Source organism: Perna viridis, chromosome 12, assembly GCF_037379345.1.
Source record: "Perna viridis isolate PV_CMFRI_1.1 ecotype Kerala chromosome 12, ASM3737934v1, whole genome shotgun sequence".
Taxonomy (NCBI): domain Eukaryota; kingdom Metazoa; phylum Mollusca; class Bivalvia; order Mytilida; family Mytilidae; genus Perna; species Perna viridis.
In genome coordinates, this window is record NC_142456.1 from 37,245,990 (window position 1) to 37,269,912 (window position 23,923).

Consider the following 23,923-nt stretch of genomic DNA (forward strand, 5'->3'; position numbering starts at 1 on the left):
TAAAACTGGTATTTTTTTTATTTGATAACATTGTTTTTGGCAGGAACATATTAATTCATATTAATGTTAATAAACAGTATGATAATAATACCGTATGAGTATTAGAAGTATTACATCTTTGGCTAAAAATGAGAAAAAAATGCGCATCATTAATGAAAACAAAATCTTATAACGACAATGCATAAAGGGATACAACACTAAACAAACAATCATTAAGAGGTGTCCCTGTAGATTCCACAGTGCTTAAGAGGTGATACATGGTAAATACTATCCGACCGCATTTTTTGTTCCAATGTAATGTTTATACTATATGTTTCTCGAATAATACAAACATATTTTAAATCAACAATGGATGACTCAGAAAATGATTTTAAAGTCTAACAAAACAACAAAATTTTGTACAAAATAAAGAGTTATCTACCTTTTTCAAGAAATTTCAATGCTATGTATGTAATACACCTATCTGATCTGATATATTGCCAGTGGAATAAAAAGAAATAACTAGGACATAAAAAATCGTATGACCTGCGTGGTTTTTATAACGTTATAAAATAGAACATGGCATACAGGAACACAAGACATTTGCAAAACTACCTACAGAAAAAAAGTCATCATTACCTGAATGAAAATCGATATTATCATGTTTGCCCATGCAATTTCACAAATATTACTGTTCGCGTGACCGGTAGCTTGTTCTAATATTAATCGAACATCATCCCCTCAGATGTTATTTATTTAATTCAAAAAGTTTTGTGCATGTTGTAATGTATTGACATGTTCTGAAATATCGTAAATACAACAACAAACATAGCATGGAACAAAGCCATTTATCCTAAATAGTCAAAACCATGCCATTCAGCTTCACATTTGTCCTCTTCTTTGCTTTTCATTGCAGAAATGTTATCAGATGATAAATACCGGTCTTGGTAGTCGTATTAACGATATGAAGCTTTATAAAAGAAGTTTTATAAATCAAATTTAAGGTGCAAAGAAATGCAGATGATAGTAAAATTATCCCAAAGTAAATGAGTGTTTCAATTTGTGGGTTTAATAACTGATTAACAAATCTATATATTAAAAGGAAACTGTTAACGGTTTCGTCTAAAGTTGCAGTAATTGTGCAGATACTACTTTACTTTTACATTTGGATAAGTCAGATTTAACACGTTTTTCTCCGTTGTTAAAAAATGAATAGATCCTACTTATTCTGATAAAGTATTTAAAAAAACAAATTGAAATATGTTTCGTTAGGACAGATATTTACATTATTCAGGACGGTTTATTTTTTGTTTTTTTTTTTATATCTCCCGTGCGTTGGTAAGAAAGGCACATAATTAAATAGTTTTATATTTTCAAGTCTTTTAGTCAATGCTGGTATATCGTAGACTTCAGGACCTTCTTCAAAGTTAATGTCTGGTTCTAGTTTTGCCTTTGCTGAATCGGTACTCCGAACTGTTAGACCTCTCTCTTTCTGCGTTCCTTAAACATTAATGTATCCGAGATTAGTCATGATGCAAAAAAAAAATAAAACGGCTTGTGGGAAACAAAACTTTTGGTACTCGAATATTCTATACTGTTTTAACTTCTATCATTTTTTTTCTTAATTTCACCCTTAAATAACGATAAAATATCATTCAAATTGTCAAATGAAGTAACTCCATTTATTTTAAATAAGCGATTTGCTCAAGCTGACTTATATACATATAAAATCATTCGATCAAAACAATAAACAATCCACTATCAAAAATACAAATTAACATTGCGAGAAAGATATAAAATTCATCGAGTATGCAAATAAAGTCACGTTTCTTCTAAGTAGAGACTTCACCACGTGTCGCATTTTTTTCTTAATATTTTATCAAAATATAAAATTAAATGAAGAGTAAAAACAAAATTACTGAACTGATGAATCCAGACAATATTCAGAAGAAATAGTCAAACAGAAAGTCCATATAACAAAATGGTAAAATTGGAGTACAAACCGGAAGCCACCGCTATAGACCCGACAAAGCAAGTTTTATAACACGCCAAACTCCCACTTGAATTACAGTTTATTATTTCCAATATATTTCAACACAAACAGGCACCATAAAATAATAACCAGGGAAAATAGGTAACATCAGTAGTCAAAACAGTACAACTGATACGACAAATTGATTAAAGAACATAAAAGTAACTGAATACATCTCGAATTAAGTGAAATCAAGTGATATGGAGTAAAAACAATTACCAAACTAAAAAACAAAACAAATCAATAAATAAGTTTAGAACTTTTCAGGAAAGGCGCTTGGAGTAATAACAAACAAGTTAAAAATACAGAAAATCATTCTATTGAAATTATAAAAATCTACAATCTACAAGATCTATTGAGTAACATGAACACCATGACATGGAAACTGGTTCCGCACAAGGAAAAGAATATTCTAATTCTAAAATCAAAATCGTCTCCTTTGACATATGCATATTTGCACTGTTGTACTAAAATGACGGCTGTCGTCAAAATCGAGTGGTGAAGGTCTGATAATGACGCCGAGGAGACTATATTAACATTAAGCTTCCAAATGAATCTGGGCGATGGAATAACATGCCGAGAGTCCAAAGAATTTGTACTTTTCATCGTTATAGAATCTGCGGTGAAATTTATATTTCATTTATGGATGTAGACCTAGGGTACGGGATATAAATCTTGAAATCAATAATATGTTTGATTATATTCAATTTCACCAAAGCATATCAAGCTTTCATTTGACACAGTATGAAATCAGTCAAGTACTTTGATTGTAACATGAGATTGGTGAAAATTGCTGAATACAAACCTTCGTATGGTTTGTCAGAGTTATGTCCCTTACCGTAGGTCTACCTTCTTAAGTGGACTGATGAACGTATAGTTCAATTGAGAAAAACAATCTACCAAATTACTATTAGAACCCACCAGTACTAAATAAAATGGAAAGTTTATTCTCATTGTGTAATACCAAGCTGTTAAATAATGTGCATAAATTTATTAGAAATATGGCTAATCTATTTTAATTATGACATGTTCATAATACTTGAATTGTTTGATTCGTCATTTATATGTATATATGTTTTGTTATGGCCTCATGCTACACTGTATAACATCTGAACGCTAAAATTTGAAAGTTAAAATTTGAAAGCTTAATTTCTAGTGGATAAATGAGCAGAAAACATATCGTTTATTAATCGAAATGTGAAAATGAAATCTAACTTATTTAACCTTTTAGTCTTTTTGAAGCATTCCTGATTCACATAGAAGAAGAAATAGATTGGCTAAGAAATGGGCACAATTAACGCCCATTGTAATGCCAATGACCTGTTGAAAAAGTGTTTCTTCAAAAGTTTCAATCCCGTTCTCCAGGAGAAAATTTAGCACACTGATCACCTAAAAGCAGAGGTATTATAAAACAACATCAAAAGGTCAACTGACAAATTTTAAGGAAAGATTCCTGAGACACCAATAGACACAACACAGGAAACCGAACAAAAACAGCATACACATAAAGTAAATAAGCTAAACGTAAACCAGGAAACATGACCAAAGAACGTAAATTAGTTTACTTTTCTATGGACCACTCCGAATTTTTGTTGAGATACAGTTATGCATACTCCGAAAACAATGTGAAAGGAATGTAGAGTGTATATATACAGTTCTTGAGTCTCATACAAAATCAGGACAGTGCAGACATCACTCACCGAAATTGCAAATAAGGAGAAAGTGGATGATTTTACACGACCTTTTCTAATTGTCAAGCTTTATCTAGTTTCCCTAAATATTTCCATAGGCATATATGCAGCAGAACGAACTTCTACTGCTGTGGGGAGCCTGCTTAGTTATATAAATTATTTACAAAGTGTTGAACAATTCAAAATGTTTGTTCAATAAGCATCGCACCTGGTACTGTGTTGTCAAGGAAGCATGCCAGTACACCACCGGTAAAATTCGGGTGGGCCAAAAGTGTTTTGATGAGTCCGTCTATTTCTTTGTATCCTACAAGCATATATATTCGGAAACAAAATATAGTCTTTGAATAGCAACGTGTATGTAAAACATGCACATTGTAAGTCACAAATTTTGAACTATAAAAATTAACATTTAACCAATTGTTGTAGATGGGTATAGTCGTATTTTTTTTTTTACTTTTTTATGTTTTTTTTTTATTGTTTGTATGATTGTTCCTTCTTCTTTTTCTTTTTTTTACATACTTATTCATTAATCAACTCCGATTGTGTCAAAACGTGATTACCCAAAGGTAAAACAGACTTTTACAATATTCTATATAAAACATGCTTTTGTTATGTTAATAATTATTAGAAATCGAAGTTCATAACTTATTTACCTGTTTCCAAATCTCTCGAGTTGTTTTTTGCCCAGTTCGGGATCATCAACCCAATAATTACAGAAATCCCGATTATCGCTAAGTTTCTTGATGACTGCATGTCAATGTACTGCATATTAGACATAATTAATCCTATGAACATGCCCAGACTTATTATTTGAGCACCACCTAAAACAGGGTACGGAATCGTCACAAAGACAGCTGCAACTTTGCCAACAATGGCTGAAAATATCAAAAATACAGCAAATAGCTGGAAGACAAATCGGCTAGCAACCTTGAAAAAAAAATAAACAACTGATTGACATAAAGTTGCATATTTATTACATTAATGAAGAGAAGTTTATGATGTAAAGGAAACGCAATTTCAATACATATTATACCACAAACATTGAAACACACGTTTTATGTGGGTTTAATCATTTGTTTAGCACCAATGAATAATTAATGTTGTGCACAAACTAGGCATGAAGTTAAATGCTTTTTTATGCATATCCCAACCCGTACATGAAGTTCATATCGGATAGGATTAAAATAACTTTATAAACTGTATAAATCAACACATTAAATCAAAGATTAGTTGGGATCCAAGGTTTTCGTAACGAACATTTTCCCTATCATTTTAAATAATAAAAAATGAAAAAGTTCCACAAAACCGGAAATTAATATCATTTAGAAGTATAAATTGCTAACAACATAAGCCCTGTCTTAAAAAAAGACACACACTTAATTTGAAATCAATCCATCTATTAGGGGCCGCGATAAGTGTGGGTATAAAAAAACATGAAGTCATATATTTTTTAAAATCATACAAAAACAAACTTTGTGCATTCATTAGTCTAATAAAATACAGATAATGATGTAAAATATGACAAACATTTGTTTTCTTATGTTTTGGTTTTTGTTTTTTTAACATATGAAGTTATTATTCTGTGTATAGTTAACTTGACAAATAATTGGTCAAAATTGTTGAATAACTAATATCAGAAAATGTACTATCCACAGAATGTTTTTTTTTTTATTCCAGGGTTCTCCCATTCATACAGTGAATAACTGTTAATAAACAACAGAACATAAGCTTGGTTCATAAACGAAAATCAAATGACCAAGTATTGTACAGGGTACCAAAAGTTTTTATTTATTTATTATTATTATTTATTTTTGTTTCCAGGAAACAATATACTCTATGTTATATTTATGAACGAAACTTAACATTTAAGTCAAAAACAATTTCTAAAATACTCTAAACTAACACGTGTTATTCCGATAGCTCCAATATGGCTACTTAGAGACGTTGTTCCATGGCCAGTTCCGAATGTTCCTGAAAATGCAATCATTACTCCTTCAATACCGATGCCACGATTAATTGTGTGAACAGGTGGAGGAGGAATACGAGCCATCCTTGCGCAGACGTAATAGTCACCTATAGAACCAACTATACATGTAAACGTTGCAGGCATAAATGCAACCAGTATCCCTGTGTCAAAATCTATTTTACCAAACTGTCCTGTAAATGAAAAAAAAATAAAAAAAATAAAAAACAAACATAAAAGTATTCAAATCCATGCGAAAACCAGGCAGTGGGTGGCACAAAAAAAAATTTTGTTTTCAAAATATTTACACCCGTTTCATAGCACAAATGCATCCTTTCTAAAAATTAAGAGCCGTTTTTGTGAACCTCAACAGTTAAAGAGATGTAAACTGCATAGAAAGCATTGAAATTCATTAAGAATGGGGATTACTCGTTAATTGACCAAAATTGTTTTAGTTTTTCTATGGAAATTTTAAAGCATTTTGAATTTAAAACATACTTTATAATGTTTGACATACATATGATGTATACATTTCATCGGAACGAAAATTCAGTGGGATAAAATTTACCCTGTGTCATCCATACCATTGGATCTGCCTGATGTTTACATGGACAGCCTCTAAAAGGAGTTGATGTCATAGACCTATTATTTTCAATGTTACTTAGTTTGCATAGTATCAAGAAAATAACATATAAAACTCAGGGACAACACGTGGAGACATTATGACAGTCACTGGTAAATGCAGAAGGATTCCGAAAGGACAGACACATATGGAATTGAAACCAAGTTTAAGGTCCACTACGTTATCGACAGTATCAAAAACATAAATAAACTGTCCACTATATTTTCTATAAAAATTCATTTTAAGAAGCCAGTAATATATATTCTATATAGCTCTGCAGTCCTGTTCGTAATGAGTCGTAAATGCAAACTTAGTCGTAAATTATGACGTCACATTATGTGATATATCTGGATGGGATTTAAAACCAAACACGATACATTAGTAATGAAAATGCATTTTCTGTACTACATCAAAAGTATTTATTTATGAGGATGTTAGGTAAAAAATAAGACACATGAGAATCATTTGAATTGCAACATAGAAGTATACATATATTCAGTTGTATATGATAAACAATGTTTCAGTTAAAAAGTGTCGGAATGAAAAGTTAAAAAAAGAACCACAATTGTGCAATTTCCCCAAAATAATTGTAAAATTGTAAAAATTGTAAAATCAGTTTTTGACCCCCTTTTGTTTGTTGTCTACAGTGACCCCAGTGGGTACAATTGCCCGGTGTTTAAATAATTGTGAACCCCATAGTGAACCCCATATATTGTATGGCTATCAATCGATAACGGGGATTAGTTGACTTACATCAACATATCACAGATCAATATATTTTATAGTGATTGAATATTAAAAGTTACTAATTTATTGCTGTTTATTGGTTTTTTGATGCAATGGTGCGATAAATGAAAATTTGACATTTCGATGATCTACGTTTGTTATTGACGATACAATATTATCATTGTTTGTTATTGAAAATACTTTAATAATATCTTGTTATTTAGCCTGCAATGTTTAACATATGACAATCACATAATAATCAAATGATTTACAATATGATAATAATCATGTGATAATCATACGTTAAAAATCATATGATTATCATATGAATATAAAAAAAATGAAAAGTATATGTTCTTAATCGATATTACATATGATTGGTATTTTGGTATTACATAACAGATTTCAATGATAATTATACGCCATTTTATTTTCATTATGATATCATTATCACACGTGGCACATTTGGGTGTTTACCTGGGTAAGGAACATAAAACCACGGTGTTGTGTCTATGGCATGTGTCTTTGCATCCGTCCTTGCTTGGTATTGTAGTTTGGTTTTGTCATCAGTAATGACGCCCGTCATTGTAAATATCCCAGCTACTCCCCATCCTATCAGTATTGTGATTAGCATCTAGAAGAGAAACACATTATGAATTTATAATTATTGTTTTCAAGGAATAGTTTTTCGCATAGTAATAAGTAGAGTGTTGCATAGTAATAGGTTGAGTGTTTCATGTCTGAGCATCACTAAAGGAAATATATCCGGCTATTGATTTGCTACTCCGGTAGTCATTAATGAAATGTAATGGATGATTATGTTTGTTACAAAAGTGAAAATACTAAACACAATAGGAAAATACGATTGGATAAAATATTGCCACATCATAAAATTTAAGCATTAAAACACACAAACAAAGAAAAAAAAAACAAGCAACTTAGTAAGAGTAATCAAGAGAACCAAGGTAATAGCGGTAATTAAAAGAATGTAATCCAGGGACAACGACCAGACATCGAAAACAGACACACACAACAAAGAATACAAAGTAACTAAAATCATACATACAAAGTAAAAAAAGCAAATGAGCAACTCGGATTCCACTAAAACTGGGAGTATGGACCAGGTGCACCGGTAGGGTAAGCGTCCTCTGCTTTACTAGAAGCACATGCCGAGTTGCTCATAAAAAGTAATAGAAAACGATATTCCTTCTTTGGGATCAGATCAGCTGAGTATGGGGAATAGAAGTATACAATGTTGAAAAATCATAGGTTTTACTGCTTTATACTCAGATAATAGTCTTGAACTGATTGTCTCCAAAATATCTTTCGAATTTTTCATGATCAATATTGAATAAATACCACTACGGGAGTAGCAGGTGTGGCAGGACTGCAGACCCTCTTTGATAGTTGTGAATATAGAAATTAAAAGTTTTGAAAGAGGTTTGTTGATACATTTTGCAGATCCAGCTATGAAACGTTGTTTTCATGGATTTTTGTGGAGTTTGGTAATCCGGTACTTAGATGGTAAATCACGAACATCGTCCTTTGTTAGAGAGACCAAAAGAGGATAGCACATATTAATGGTTTTCCACAATCTCTTCTTTGTGGTAGAGTGTGGTAGCAGTATAGGTCTTATCACTGCTATTATTTTCTATGTCTACCTCTGATAATAACATTGGAAGTAAAACGTTTTGAAGACAAAAACAATGTTATTTTGGGCTTTGTCTGCTGGTACGACAACATATTTGTCATATATAATGGACAATGTTTTTGCTACATCGGGGTATTTGAAAAACCGATCGGCATCCATAATAACTTTAAAGTTAAAATTTTAAGGTTCACGGTACTTGGGACCTTTGGAAAGGATATTACGCAGAGATTCGTTTTCAAGGATGGTTAAATCTCCCGTAACGACGTGACCAGATGGACCATATGGAGAGTTTTTGCAAGAACAGTCAGGTGGTTTAGCCTTGAAGTCCTCAATCTCGAGGATCTGCAATAGCTTTTTATGCTTGAAAATTTGGATGCAATGGGTGAAGTATAGGAATATGAAATAATTGGTATGGATTTGTCTTTGAAATATGGGTGGAGTTTGTTGGTAACGTTTTCTGTGAGGTAGGATGTTAGCCAAATTAATTGCATTCATACCTTTGTTGACAAACGGTAGTGGAAGAAATGATCGTTTTCCTTCATGACTTTTCACACAAACTGGTTTAAAGATTCTGTGAAAACTAACATCCAACAAGTCTGTATATTGATGAGGTGGGGTCAGAAACAGGAGTGTCAAGACTTGATTTGTAAAGGGAGTGTAGTAGAGTGAGAGTTATAGAATAAGGTTTGGTTCTAATGTGATGAAGTCCAAGAGGTTTTGTATGGAAGGAAGGAGACCATCTATGGAGACATCATGTAACTTAGGTAACGTATAGGGGCGTTGGCCATGACTCTTTTCCCGTCTTCGATTTTTGTCAAATAAATTTATCACATTTGTGCTATTCTTATATTGGCTTGAAAGGTTTCCTATACTTTTGATGTTACCATTGCATCCGTAAGATATTGCAGTACCGAGTCTGTGTATCCAGTACTCCTCTCTTTCCCTACGATAGTGTTTACTTAGAACGGAATTGTTCGTAGGATGCTAATTTTTTTCTAAAATACGAACTTTCATAGACAGTATCGAATGATCTTGTTGATGAAAGTGTTGATAAACTTCGGGAGTTTGGTGGTGTTAATTCCCGAACGATGATCGCACATTCTCTTGTTTAATCGTTCTTGCGTTTCTCAGACATATACTAAACCACATAACTCCAATTCATATATTAAGTTTGTTTATTTGCAACTTAAGTCATCGTGACTTCTTGTATGGAAATTTTGTTTGTAAGGGAACTGGGTAAGTAAGAGTCAGTTATAAGAATGTTGCATGCTTTGCGGTGTTAATACCACATTTTAATATGGTACAATGTGGTTCGTCATCATTGTAGTCAAATATAGCATTAAAAGTGATGGAACATGGTTTAATAATTTTGAAATAGTCAGAATTTTGTACTGGAATAGATGGTCTGCAGACTGGACGAGTGAATGGGTACTTTTAGTTGCATTGGTCGGGGTAAATCACCATTTAAAAGTAGTATTGAGTGTCCTTTAAACTAATATGTTGTAACTTTCTTGTTTTTATCCTGATATTACCATTAGATATACGGATTTTCCCTTTCCGTTTGACTACTGTCTAGATTTTATCAGTTCGGTATTTATTACCTTTCATATTGACTATTATAACGAAAATTTGATTACTGTTTAAATAGAAAAAAAAACTTACAAAGTAACAGTAAGTTCTTCTCTGTCTCAGAATCAGGAAAAATGTGGGTGTGGCCAATGAAATACTTTTTTTTTTAGAATATCCAAGTCTTTACATAAAGTAATCAAGGGAACCAAGGTTATAGCGATAATCAAACGAATGTAATCCAGGGACAAAGACCAGACATGGAAAACAGACATACACAACAAAGAATGGTACTTAAGTTATATACCGATAACACTTGTTGTAAAGGGTATCTGATAACATGGAATCCATTCTCTCTTGTCCAGACTAAGATTGGTATGTTTCTTCCGGCCAGGTACAGACATAAAATCAACGAGATTGAAAATGTGCTGAAAATAAATTAACAGGTAATTATCAATTTATTTAATTTCGATATGTTCGGTTTTAAGTTCGTCCAGACTATAATTTTACTTTTAAAACTGCATCGTTCTAATTTTGTTGATTGGAGGTTACTCCTTCACACGTAAGTGTAATATAGTGAAATTTGTAAATTTTATGTACAACTTTAAATCATATATTTTTTTATCCTTATGATTCCACAGAAGACAGGAAAAGCGTAAGTTTGTATATGAATTCGCCATCATCACGATCAACATTTAAAATGTATCATGAAAAAAAATTGAATTTACTTTTTTCAAATATATCTGCACAATTGCAAGAAACAAAAAGTAATAAATTATAAGCTACTACAACAATAAGTTGACTCACATGCCCGATATCCCCCAGTGAATTGCACAAAAGTCGCCAAAAACCTCATAAATCGCTAGAATTATCAACAGAACTGTAGGAATAATCGTGATTGGACCAATAAATGTCATCAATTTGCCCACAGTGCCCGTAAGTCCGACAAGAGCATGCAAACAACCAGCAACAATCAATGGACCTTGCATCTGAAACATTCTGGAATTTTACCTAGGAAAGTGAGTTTCTCAATAGCAAGCTAAATAAAAAAAAAGTTAATGTACATTGTTTCTATGCAGAATGATAATTAGTGCAGTAGAATTAATTGGCGGGTAGAAACCGTTATTAGAGGTAACAAATAATGTGAAATTTCAGTAAAAGCCCGGTTCTCATATACATACCAAAATACGACATCAAGGCTAATATGGCCTTATGACTATATTTAGACATATGACAACATTTTGTAAGCCAAGAAGGACATTATACACGTGTATCATTCGATTAACAATGGAAATAATAATATTCAGTGAGGACACGACAATTTGTATAAAGCAATAACAGATTATCATACCATATTGGTTAGTAGAAAAAAAACATGACAATATTCAGTGACTAAAAAAAGACAATGCAACTTGCATCGAGCAATTTAAGAACATGACAACATTCAGTGAAAAAAGGACATGAGAACAGTTGGTGAATGAACAAAAATTTGTACATTCGATAAACAAAACAGGATTTGACACGATTCGGCCTGCAAAATAAGGATATGAAAATATTTGAATGTGAGAAGCAAAAGGACATAACAACTATTGTTGAAGAATAACAAAATATAATAATTTTGGTAAGTAGAAAGAAAAATTTACAACAACATTAGTACGTTCATCGAGCATTAAAAGAAAATGACATTCGTTGAGCAAAGGACGGATATGAGAACATTCGGTGAGCAAAAAAAAACGAATTGAATACGTACGGTCTGCACAAACAAGGACATGCTAACATTTGAGAAAGTAATCAAGGGAACCAAGATTCTAGCGGAAATCAAAAGAATGTTATCCAGGTACAGAGACCGGACATGAAAAACAGACAAGTACAACAAAGAACATAAAGCAATTAAAGCAATACATACAAAGTAACAAACGTAAATGAACTATTCGGACTAACACTAAATACTGGGAGCATGGACCAGGTGCACCGGTAGAGTAAGCGTCCTTTGCTTTTCTAGACACATCTGCCGAATTGAGGAATAAATAAAAGGACATGGCAACTTTCGGTAAGCAAGCAAACTTTTAATAGGGAAACAAATGACATTACAACATTCACTAAGTAAATGATGACATGAAAACATTGGTGCGCATACCTGTAAACTGAAAAATGTTGCTGAATATAAGCCTGTATATAAAATAAGGAATTTGTCTTGAATTGTAGGACTACTAGTACTATCATGTATTCCCATGAACTTAAATTTTGGACGAGAAACACTTCATGTTACTTTAATATCATCTCACATACTACACCCCATTAAAAATAAATGCAAGTTGTTTTATTACTTACCATTCTTAATCTCGGCAGTATTACATCTGCTCTATGACTTGTCAGTTCGTTATGACTGGAGTTTTTATGTGTTGAATTATCTTTTGAAAGAATACACAAGTCAAATATCAAGTATCATTGCCATTCATATTTACGAAAAAGTGTCTTTTTATCAACAATGTATTTGAATGCTTATAATGCAGTGTATTTCACTGAGAGTAAATCTGATATCCATAACTGTAGTTAAAGACACAGAAAATTTGAAGAAGCTTTTCGGCTATAAATTTTTGCCGACAGAAATGCTAAACCGCACCAATTTTGGATGTCAATCAAATTATAAAAGGTAAAATGAATTATACAGACTGTAATAGAAAATAAAAGAACGTAAAAAAATCCTATTTTAGGCATTGCTTATCATTTTGTTATGCTGTTTTTTGTTTAGATTTTGAAGTCAAACACTTGCTCGTATTTGTTACAATATACCTTAATATAAATGAAAGGAGGTATCTGTTTGTAAATATGTAATCATTTAAACTGTTATGGTATAAAAAGCTTTTATATTCAGTCAAGGCTCAGGTTTTACCTATATGTGTAGTGTTAGAATTGTCTGCTCCATAAACACATTTCCATTCATCAAGGGCGGTTAAAGCAACAAGAGGAACTATATATCCAGTGGCAGGTCCCTGATACACGGGCATTCTGAAGAATGAATCGGATTGAATTAATATTTTATAACGTTACAAACACATAATATGATTGTTTTACCGATATATACATTTGCCAAATACCCCCTCCCCCAAAAAATAATGACAACTGTAGGGTCAAATTGTCTTGTTATTTTGTTGTTTTTTGTCTTGTGTTGATTTTATTTGTTTGTTTTTGTTTCATTCTTCGTTCAAAATCATATGACATACACATAATGTTAACAGTTTTGTGTCACGTATCAGTAAAATATATAACTCTATAGTTTTCCGATATAGATCATGACTTTTGTCCTATCAAAATAATCAAATGTATACCTACCGTATTTTGACAAAAGAGGAAATTTGTGACAAAATGCCTGTTAAAATAATTGTTTACGGGATATTTACTTTATAAACTTAAAAAAGAAAAATACAAAACATAAATCAGGAATAATTGAATTACAAATATAAAAATGAAAAAAATCAATTGCACATTTTGGTATGATGTTAACCGTTCAAACGTGCATAAAATATCGGTATAAAATTACTGAAGCGTTAATAATGGCAAAATTCTGACAGTCATATTCAAATCTAGTTAATTTGGAAACAAAGACGATCGACATCACAATGTAGTAAAAAGAATAAAATAGATTACACATATAAGAAACTAAAGATATTGAAAACAACCTGTGACACACACACACACACACACACACACACAATTTACTTTTAGATTCCAAATAAACAACAACTGAATGTCTCTGTGTAATTGCAACGCCCTAACATGATGGTAGTGTGAATAAAACTGAAATTGAGAACATAGCATCGTGAGGTAAAGGACCTAGCTCATTTTGCTTGCTCTCCTGTAGCTCTTCTTTATGTCAAGTGAACTTCATTGCTGCAGCTAAGAAGTGCCAAATAAATTACTGCAGTGAACTTAGCAATTTAGGCACAGCTAAACCTGAACATAACATGTAATAAGAAGTACTCAACGCAAAAAACTATCTTAGTAGGAAGCCACATCTAGCACACTATATTTCCTGTGCAACATAAGGTACAAAATTTACCCGTTAAAGGGTCTTGAATTTTGCAACACTGTAATTTTCACTAAATAATCAATGTTATTGTATATCAATATGATTTCCCTATAGAAAGCAATGCAACGTCAGCTCGCAATAAATTGCCATATTGCACTAGTGCAAATATAATTGAAAATTGTGTCGTTATCCGTGACAAAAGTTTAAATTTTAAACTAGAATTAATTATGTTGCCGTACAATAAAAGGACTGTTACTGCATGAATACTTGGAAATACCACCCATCGTAGAATATATAGTGCATTCGTAAACTCGTCCAATATAGAATTCAACTCGGGATAATATTCCCCCGCGTTCATGCAATAATCTCATATCATTATTTCGTCATCTTCAACTTCTATCTTAAGTTTTCAAGTCTCCAAAAGGCGGCCGTTTAAAAAAAACTGCCAAATGAAGAAAAGGTAAAATAAAAGACATTGCAATATCTTGGACACCTAGGCTTCTCGGAATTTGAAAATTGGAAGAGCGGAAAATTTTTTATTACGACCAATATTATGCAAAACAAAACGGAAACGACATGTTGCCCGTTGCCATTACAATTGATTTTCCCGCCAAAATTTCGAAAGCCTCAGATTTGGGTGAAATTTTGTTTCTAATGTGTACATCGCTTACCGAATTTAAATGTGGGGATTTCAAATCCATGTGAAAGTTGTTGTTGCCATGGTTACCGGCTTTCCCACTAAACCTCCAGAATGCTCCGTTTACATAAAAATGGGGCTTTTTGGGGGGTGAGAATCAAAATCTAAATTTGAGGTTTTGATGACTATGAATGGGAGGGGGGGCGACAATACTTGAAATGTTAACTTTAAATCATATTTACCTTACACCAAATGTGACTTGGACGAATGTTGTTAATCCACTCATAAATATGGTTGTTGATAATAGAGTAGCTTTCAACTCTTGATCATCTCTGGCACATGTCACTTCCGCTACCAATATAGCGGTGGAAATATTCCACGGTAAGGCAAGAAGCATGTTCTTTAACAAAAAATAATTCCTATTTTATAAATGGCTTTATAAATCAAACAACTTTTCATCATATAAAAACCAAATTACACAGAAATGAAAGAAAATAAAACATTTAGACACTGCAAGTAAGAAGAAATATTATAGCAGGCCTTGGGAAAAGAAAATAAATTCTATGATATAACAAATAATTAATCAGAAATTATGTAAAATTCTTTGCTAAAGCAATACCGGGCAACAAAAATAAATCCAACAAAACACAACGCATAAAAGAGTAATCAAGGGAACCAAGATTCTACCGGAAATCATAAGAATGTGTAATTAAGGGGCAAAGGCCAAACATGGAAAACAGACATACACAACGAAGAACAAAAAAAAAAAAAAAAAAAAAACAATAACAAACATATTATATAATAAGTAACAAAAGTAAATGACCAACTCGAACCCCATTAAAAACTGGTAGAAATGACCATGCGCGTCGGTAGGGTAAGCGTCTACTGTTTTTCAAGAAACAGCCGAATTTCACATAAAAAAGTCAAGTTCAGAGTAAACAAAGATAGCATAGATTAGGGTAAAAATAGCCATCTTCAATCAGGGGCTGCTCTGGCTTCCAAAATTCTGTCGCCAGAAAAATCGCCAGCAGCCATATTGTGTCGCCAATTAGAGCCAAAGGGTGCCAAAAAAAATTATATATATTTTTTAAATATGACAGTATTAAGTCCACTGATGAATTATCGTCGTCAATTTATCAAAATAACCTTTCCATTCTTGACATATATGTACCCAAAATTCATTCTTGATGCATGTATAAAGCAAGTTTTAAGCTCCAGTCTGTTACATTTTATATGCTATATAATAATGTACTACTCCAGATACAAGTGTTTTATTTCTATCAAGGACTTTCTATTACTATTCTCATATACATATATTACCTGCTTTTAAAACATATTCACCTTTATCCTTTATTGTCCAATTTATCTTACAATATAATTTGATATTTTTTTTTTATGTTTTTAACAAACTTGATTCTTTTTTACAAGTGATTTCTATCATTTTGTAACATAGACCATTAATTGTGTCCCTGCTTAATTATCTTGATATCTAAATTGTATTTCCTAAATTAGATTTTGGGAATCCCTATTCTATTTGTTTACCGATTTTCCCGCCAAAAAAGTCACATGGCAAAAGTGTAAACAAATGTCATTCATTTTTTTTTTTAGTATAACTTCTTCATTTCGAAGTGTTTAGGCACTGCCTGATGGGATAATCATTGTTAATTGGGTTAAATTGATTCTGCTATTAGGTAAGCCTGTTTCTGAATGTATCACATGGTTAAACAAGGCTTTGAAGCTTGTATGTAGCCACGAGCACATGGCCGTAATTGCGTTTACCTTCGACCAAATGATGAGAGTCTTGATTGGCTCAATAATATATTTACATTTGATTGACACCTCCCATGAGGATATTGTCAGTCATGGTCATCTGGTCTAATTACCTTTAATTGTCTTCAGTCGTATATTGGTCATGGTCAATTAACTGTGACCAGGTGTCAACACAATTGTTTAATTAGAGAGAATATCTGCGACATTGGCGAAGCCCAGCGCGACCCCTGCTTCAATTAATAGCAAGGGTGGCCTTGAGCTGGCATTTTGCATCCAGTAGGGTTATTGTCTCTTTGACATACTCATCATATTCATTTTCGTTAAATAATCTCTTTGCCGCGATTATTACATTTTATTTTTGTAAGAAAAAGGAAAGGATCCAGGATATAAGACACTCGAGCTGTTACAATTGCGGTAAAAAAGAACAAGTATCGCGGACAATCAGAGGTTGTTTGCCTTATTTGACATTTTGTAAAGTCAAATGTTTTCTTGAGTCAGGATATCAATCTCAAACTTTTAGTAGCTTCATTCAAGAATATGACCCATTCTTTTACAATGCAAATTTTGGTCGTTCCTCACGCGGGACTCGAACTCGTACCGCTGTGACATCTATGGCAACAACGCCTGCACTATATCCAGCGCCCTCGCCCGTACTACCATGCATCAGAAGAATGACCCGCCCAGCGAAAGCTATATTTTTATATTGCCTAGCTGGCCGAGTGGTCTAGGGTGCTGAATTTAGTGTAGGCGGTGTTGCCATTGATGTCACAGCGGTACGAGTTACAGTATGCGGAGAGAACGACCAACAAATGGCTTTGCAAATTCTGACAGTTCTAACATCGTTGGGAATTTTTCAGACCTTATGTATATATATATATATATATATATATATATATATATATATATATATATATATATATATATATATATATATATATATAATGACATCAGCAGTACCATTTCCAAATATTCAGTTTATAACTAATATCGTTTCACTGTGTAGTACCGTTCGTGATTTAAAGGTCAAATCTCCACTAAATATGAATCGACCGAAGCGTGAATATCCTTAAACAAGGTTTAGGTGTCGTAAAAATTAAATGATCCTGGATATTAAATGTACACATTACCTTATTTAGTTTTTTTGGGGTACATGTTATCATGTTATCAGATAGTACAATAGGTTAAGGACGACGTTATTTGTATGTATCAATGTCCTTTGGTTATAAATAGATAACATCTTTATCGTAAGTGGAAGTTTTCATTTTTTCAAATTTAATTGGCTAATAAAGAAGAAAAAATACTCACAATATAGGTGTCATCAAAATAAAGAGAATCTTCGTGTATTAATTTTCTTTTAAATCGATTTTCTAAATAGACATTTAAAATCATAGGTTTAATAATACAGGACTTTGATTTTTTTTCTACACTCTGAATCACCTCTGCATGGACAGTGTCTGCCTTTTTTTATGGGGTAATACTAAATTGTCAATGACTGCTACGATGATTGTCTCATGATCAGTACCCCTCAAAATTGTGTACTATATATTTATATATTTTTAATTGATGTTTATCGTGTACCATGACGCTGACCCATTTAATATGAATTTTATCAAGTGATTGACAACATACTGGTAGTTTATAAAACTAGAATATATTTACTAGTTGGTTCTGTTTATAATTTTTTTTCAGTTCGATCTTACTTTGTATTTGATTCTATTGCTGCTGACACATGAACTAAAATTTGCAATCCTATTTGATAAATAAACAGATTTGACAGATATGTTCTTTTCTTTTATATATCCCATTTAACAATACGATACGTATGAACTGTATTTTTTTTCAAAATGAAGCCGATATAAATGAACAGCAAATAGACTCAATCGTTCAAACTCGTGTGTGAATTTATATAATAACTGAATAAAATATACTATGGGCAACTTGTTACTTGTAGTTGATTATATTACGCGAACGTTTTACCATCAATTTCAAATGATACATCTGAAAAAATCATTAAAAATATAATGAAAGAGTGATTAAGGTATCCAAGATCCTAGTGGAAATCAAAAGAATGTTATCCAGACTAAAGGCAAGACAGGAAATCAGACACACACAACAAAGAACATAAAATAACAAAATTAATATGTGCAAAGCAAAAAAAGTAAACGAGCCACTTGGACTACACTAAAAACTGTCAGCGCGGACAAGAGCACTGGTAGGGTAACCGTCATCTGCTTTTCTAGAACACCGAGCAGCTCATATAAAGGCAAGTCCGGTGTAGATGAAAGAAGGGAAACTGACATGTTGAACAATTCGGTCCTGATTTTCAGACGGATACACCATATCGATTCAAGAGTTCATGATAACGACCATAAAAATTCTGTAGTAATGACTTTAATTTTGTAGCAACAAATCCTATTTCACAGACCTAATAGTAAGTGGTTTAGTGCAATACAAAAGGTCTGCGTAGTTGTCGCAAGCTCTGGCACAACGTATGATTGTAATATGAAAACTCCATATGCAGGTGCTAAAGACCACACAAGAAAAGATAGTTGAGAGTACGAAATGTCATCGGGTTTGTTGTATAATTTGGTCAATAGTTTCCATTGCTACGTGTAAGTCAAGATATCAGCTGGGTTCACGGTGCTTGTAGTATCCTTTATCTTTAGTAGATACGATGGATGTATAAAGTCCCCGAAACTAGAATTGTTTAACCATAATACGTCGTCTATATAGTGGAAAATGAGATCAAAGGATCTGGCTAAACGATGTCCCTTTCTTTGGATTAGATTAGATATAAAGTCAGCTTCATACGACTTTAGGATAGGTCATCGAATAGTTGTATACCGACCGTTCGTTGAAAAACGAGTCACTGGACAAATATCTTGTCGATACAAAATTCCAGCATTTTAAAAACATTTTCTTCGGTATATTGGAAGATAATTTGAAATCGTTTTTTGAAGTATCTCTGTCAAGTACTAGATATCTGGATTTAGATGTCCCGTCTTTTTGGAGTAACAACGATGTATGATATTTTTGAGTATCGGGTATATAAGTTTAAATAGTTGAAAAATCATAGGTTTTAATGCTCTTTCGTTCGAAATCATTCGTTAAAAAAGCAAATAGTTGACATATGCATGTGTGTTTTTTTAATTTTATTTTGGATTTGTTTGTTTGTTTGTTTGTTTTTTTTTTGTTTGTTTTTTTGTTTTTGTTTTGTTTTCGTTTTTTGTTTGTTTTTGTTCGTTCTTGAAGATGAACAATAACACTTACTTGAAATGCGAAGAATATAGAAGACTGTAAAGGAGGTTTTTCGCTGACCTTATAGATCAACCTGCTAGAGTCGTCTTCTACTGTTACCGACTTGTCATTCGTGTCTTTTTCTGAGTTGTCATTTTGATCTTCAAAGCCAACATTAATCATTCCAACACATGTTGACATTCTCTTATTTCCCTTCGAACATTTAAAGTTCTCATCTTCTTTAACACTATGGACCGGAAGACTTGTTATTTTTGATAATTCAATTTCGTTGGTTTGATATTCACTTTTCTGAAACCCACTAAGAGAATAAGCGGATTTATTATCATTGCCCAGTGTAGGTAGCTCTAAGTCTTCTTGTTGATTTAATTGTTCGTCACAAAAACAACCTTCACGCATTTTGTTGAATATATGTTCAGTTTTGTTGACTTCAATTTAAATTATAGCTAAAAAGTATTGGTATGTAAGCTATATTCCCATATTATAGACAGGCGTTTGTCATGCGAGCAATTTGACATGAAATTAAAAACAAGATAAGTACATTGAAGGTTAAAAAAGTAGGGTGAAGTAAGATTGAAATAGAATAAATATGTATATGTAAAAAAATAATCGAAGCATATAAACAACAGTATACATGACAAGTCATGAAAATAAGGCAATTGATATTGTGTAGCTTATGAAATTTATTATCATTTATGTTTATTTTGGGAAGAATGTTGAACAGCCTCATAAATTATAGAACAAGAAACTGTAAAAAAAAAAAACGCAACAAAATATGGCGGTGAAGGAATGACAGTCATAAAAATTATGTCTATTTAGAAATAACCTTAGTTGTGGGCGTTCACACTGGATAACATCCTGATAAGTAATAAATTCGTACATCATAAAAAAGCATGTACATGTACATGTAGTTTCAGGTATTATATACATGTAACTTTTATAATTGTTTTATTAATTTCATCAGTATTGTTTACACTGACTTTAACGATTACATTGTCAGACAACAAATTGTATTTTTGGGCAGGTGCTTGTTTAGATCAAGAAAAGAAAAGAAAAACGGAGCGTGTCCTCAAATTACAGCATTTACCCAAAATGTATTTATTATAATTCTTTGTTTTATGCAATTATATAATAAACTTTAGAGCAAAGTATTAATTCCTCATGTGTGTCATGTTCATAAAGGTTGTTTTTAACATAAGTCTTAATATACCGAAATTAAGATGTTTTAAAAATCATAAAGAGATCACAGTAAACCACTTTTATATTTTAATCATTTTTCAGATTATATAGAATTTGAATGCAATGTGCATCTAAATACATGTATTGAGTTTGACTAAATGTCTTTTTCATTAAATTTTAAGCGATAAAAAAAACTGCTATGAATGTCGATAGATAATGATAATCTGGTTAGAGTTGCGTAAGTTATACACAGGTGAATTTTGTTTATGTGATAGTCATTGGAATCAATGTTTACGTAAAACTCACACAAACGTATTTTTGTCCTATGTACTGGTTCATGAATAAAGAAGTTGTCAATTTATGTAATTGAACAATTTATTTTAAAAATTCGAATGTTGAATGTTTTTATAAAAAACAATATCAATATTTCATAAGTTTTCGTAGCTTTGTTAGATAAGACATATAGGCCTGCCTAGTAATCGAAAGGAAAGGCTACTGCTCCATCCTACCAATCCTCTTTCTTTCAATGTTTTTTTTTTAAGAAAATGACAGTCCTAAGTTTTCACGTTGTGTACATAAAACGGTCAGGTATTTAGTGATGTTTATACATCAAACCTATATTAACTGAAATTGTTCGATCTTCATAAACATCCTAGTTTATCCCCTGGTATTTATTCAAACTTATAAAATGTTGTTTGTTTGTCTGTGTGTAGTGTTTTGTCCTTTTGTGTGTTATAGGTTTTTTTTTTACAGACGCTTACACAACTGGCTCAACTAGCCCATACTCCCAGGTCTTGGTAGATTTTACCTTTTGTTTCTGTTAGCATATTATTTATGTTATTAAAAGTTTTTTCTGTGTGTGTTTATCTTCCCAGACTAATCGCTCTCCCAATACCCTTTTTATTACCGTTCGAGTCCTACATCAGGTGATTACCATTCCTTCTGTGTTCCTAGTGTTATCTATATATTTCCCCTGGTTTACTCCTTTGGGATGAATAATTTTTCTTTTAGGGTTAATCATTTAATATTTCTCGTTTATAAACAATTGTTATTACGGTACTGAGAGATGATTGAATTTACAAAATGATCGAATAACACATGTAATGACGCATGCTAAAGTCATGTCTCTAGAGAAAGAAATATACTTTCAATTACAAAAATTTCAAAAAAAAATGTATATACTACATTGTATTTATTTCTACCATATATACTATACTACTATACCCGATTCCACTAAGAAGAATCCCATTCCCTATATAATCCCCACTGCATCAAATACTTCAACATTCAAAATTTTATTTTCAATTACATTTGATATACCGTATTATTTTTTTTTTGGGGGGACGGGAGGGGGTCTTTTCGCGTGTGGAAAATGTCGTGTTTTCCTTCAAAGACTAGGTGAGTTCTTTTGCGTAATGTAATTTTTTGCGGCAGACAAACAGACCAATGAATAAGACAAAGATGAATAACTCTATTATATCTTCATAAATATTTCGTGTGATTTAATTTTTGTGTTCCAAATTTGACCGTGAATATAGCAAAAAATAAATCACCGTTAAAATAACCACTTATAGTATTTGTCATATAAATTGATACTTTAAAGATTTAATTCTTCATCCTCCCTATTCAAAATCTCCGCCCACCCTATACAGTATCCCATTTTCCATTTCCAATATACCATAGAATGGGAATTTTATATATTTAAGAAATAATTCATGGAGGGGATATATTTGTACTCATTTTAATATGAATACGCATTTATATTCGATTATTTAATACCGAGGACAGCCAGGTGTTAAATGAAAATATAAATGGCAAACCCATGTTAAAATGTGTACACATCTACCCCGGAAGGAATTATTTTATTCTAATATTCCCTAGGCGCAGACAAAATGCTGCCAGTTCCGTTTAACACCCCCCCCCCGCATGGAATTTGGATTAAATTTGCATATTTATGTCATCGTATGTGTTAAATGAGTGTACTTATGTAATTTATTTCAATTAAATAAACTCTCACCCAGACAACAATGCCTCCAATGAGCCAACGTTGGCTGATGGTTGGTTCGTTGGCTTTAAGTTGGCGTCGGCAAGACGACGCTGGCCCAATGTTACATTTCTTCTTGATTTATTTTTACCAAAATGGTTTCAACTAGACAATCTAATGGTTAAACACGACGTTTTGAAACTGGAATACTTTCATATCATAGAAAGGGTCTACGTTGTCCCAATGTTGGCCCAGCGTTAATCCTACTTCATTCAGAATAACCATTGCATTTTTATGTTTCTCTTTAATAACTTGTTTTAGAAGCTATTTATACTTTAGAGTATTGTTAAATTTCAATTTGTAAATCAAAACCATGATCATATTATTTGCATAATATTCTAGATTTCTCCTACCCAGAGCCAGCAGTGAGCCAACATTGAACTAACATTGAACCAAAGTCGAAACAATTTCGGTAACAAATATATTAAAGCAGGCTTAATTTTATTCTTTGTGCGATAATATATGTAGTAAAACAAAGAAGAAAATCCGGACGTATGAAGCAAATATTGTGTTGCATCTAAACTGCGATACTAAGTTGGGCCAACGTTAATGCAGCAAAAAGTACACACACACACACACACACACGCACACACACACACACACACACACATATATATATATATATATATATATATATATATATATATATATTTGCGCCTTTGCCGTTTTGGGAGAAAAATTTTACTCAAAATATATGACTTTAGGCGAAACTTTGATTTAGGCGAAAAAAGTGGTGTCGCCCTTATTTTCAAGTGTGTAATTTAAGTTCTTTTACATG

General features: G+C 32.2%; 1 protein-coding gene across 1 annotated transcript; it reads right to left on the reverse strand.

Annotated features, from left to right (window-relative positions):
- LOC148602187 (solute carrier family 23 member 1-like) lies at positions 1-20,397 on the reverse strand. Its single transcript, XM_088555444.1, has 11 exons — positions 19,938-20,397; positions 15,140-15,297; positions 13,124-13,239; positions 12,562-12,641; positions 11,038-11,219; positions 10,538-10,658; positions 7,491-7,647; positions 5,606-5,859; positions 4,356-4,629; positions 3,911-4,006; positions 1-1,479 (listed from the first exon to the last, which is right to left on the reverse strand). The coding sequence occupies exons 1-11, from the start codon at positions 20,319-20,321 to the stop codon at positions 1,280-1,282; spliced, it is 2,022 nt and encodes a 673-aa protein (XP_088411570.1). The 5' UTR covers positions 20,322-20,397; the 3' UTR covers positions 1-1,279.
- Between the last annotated feature and the right edge of the window lie 3,526 nt (positions 20,398-23,923).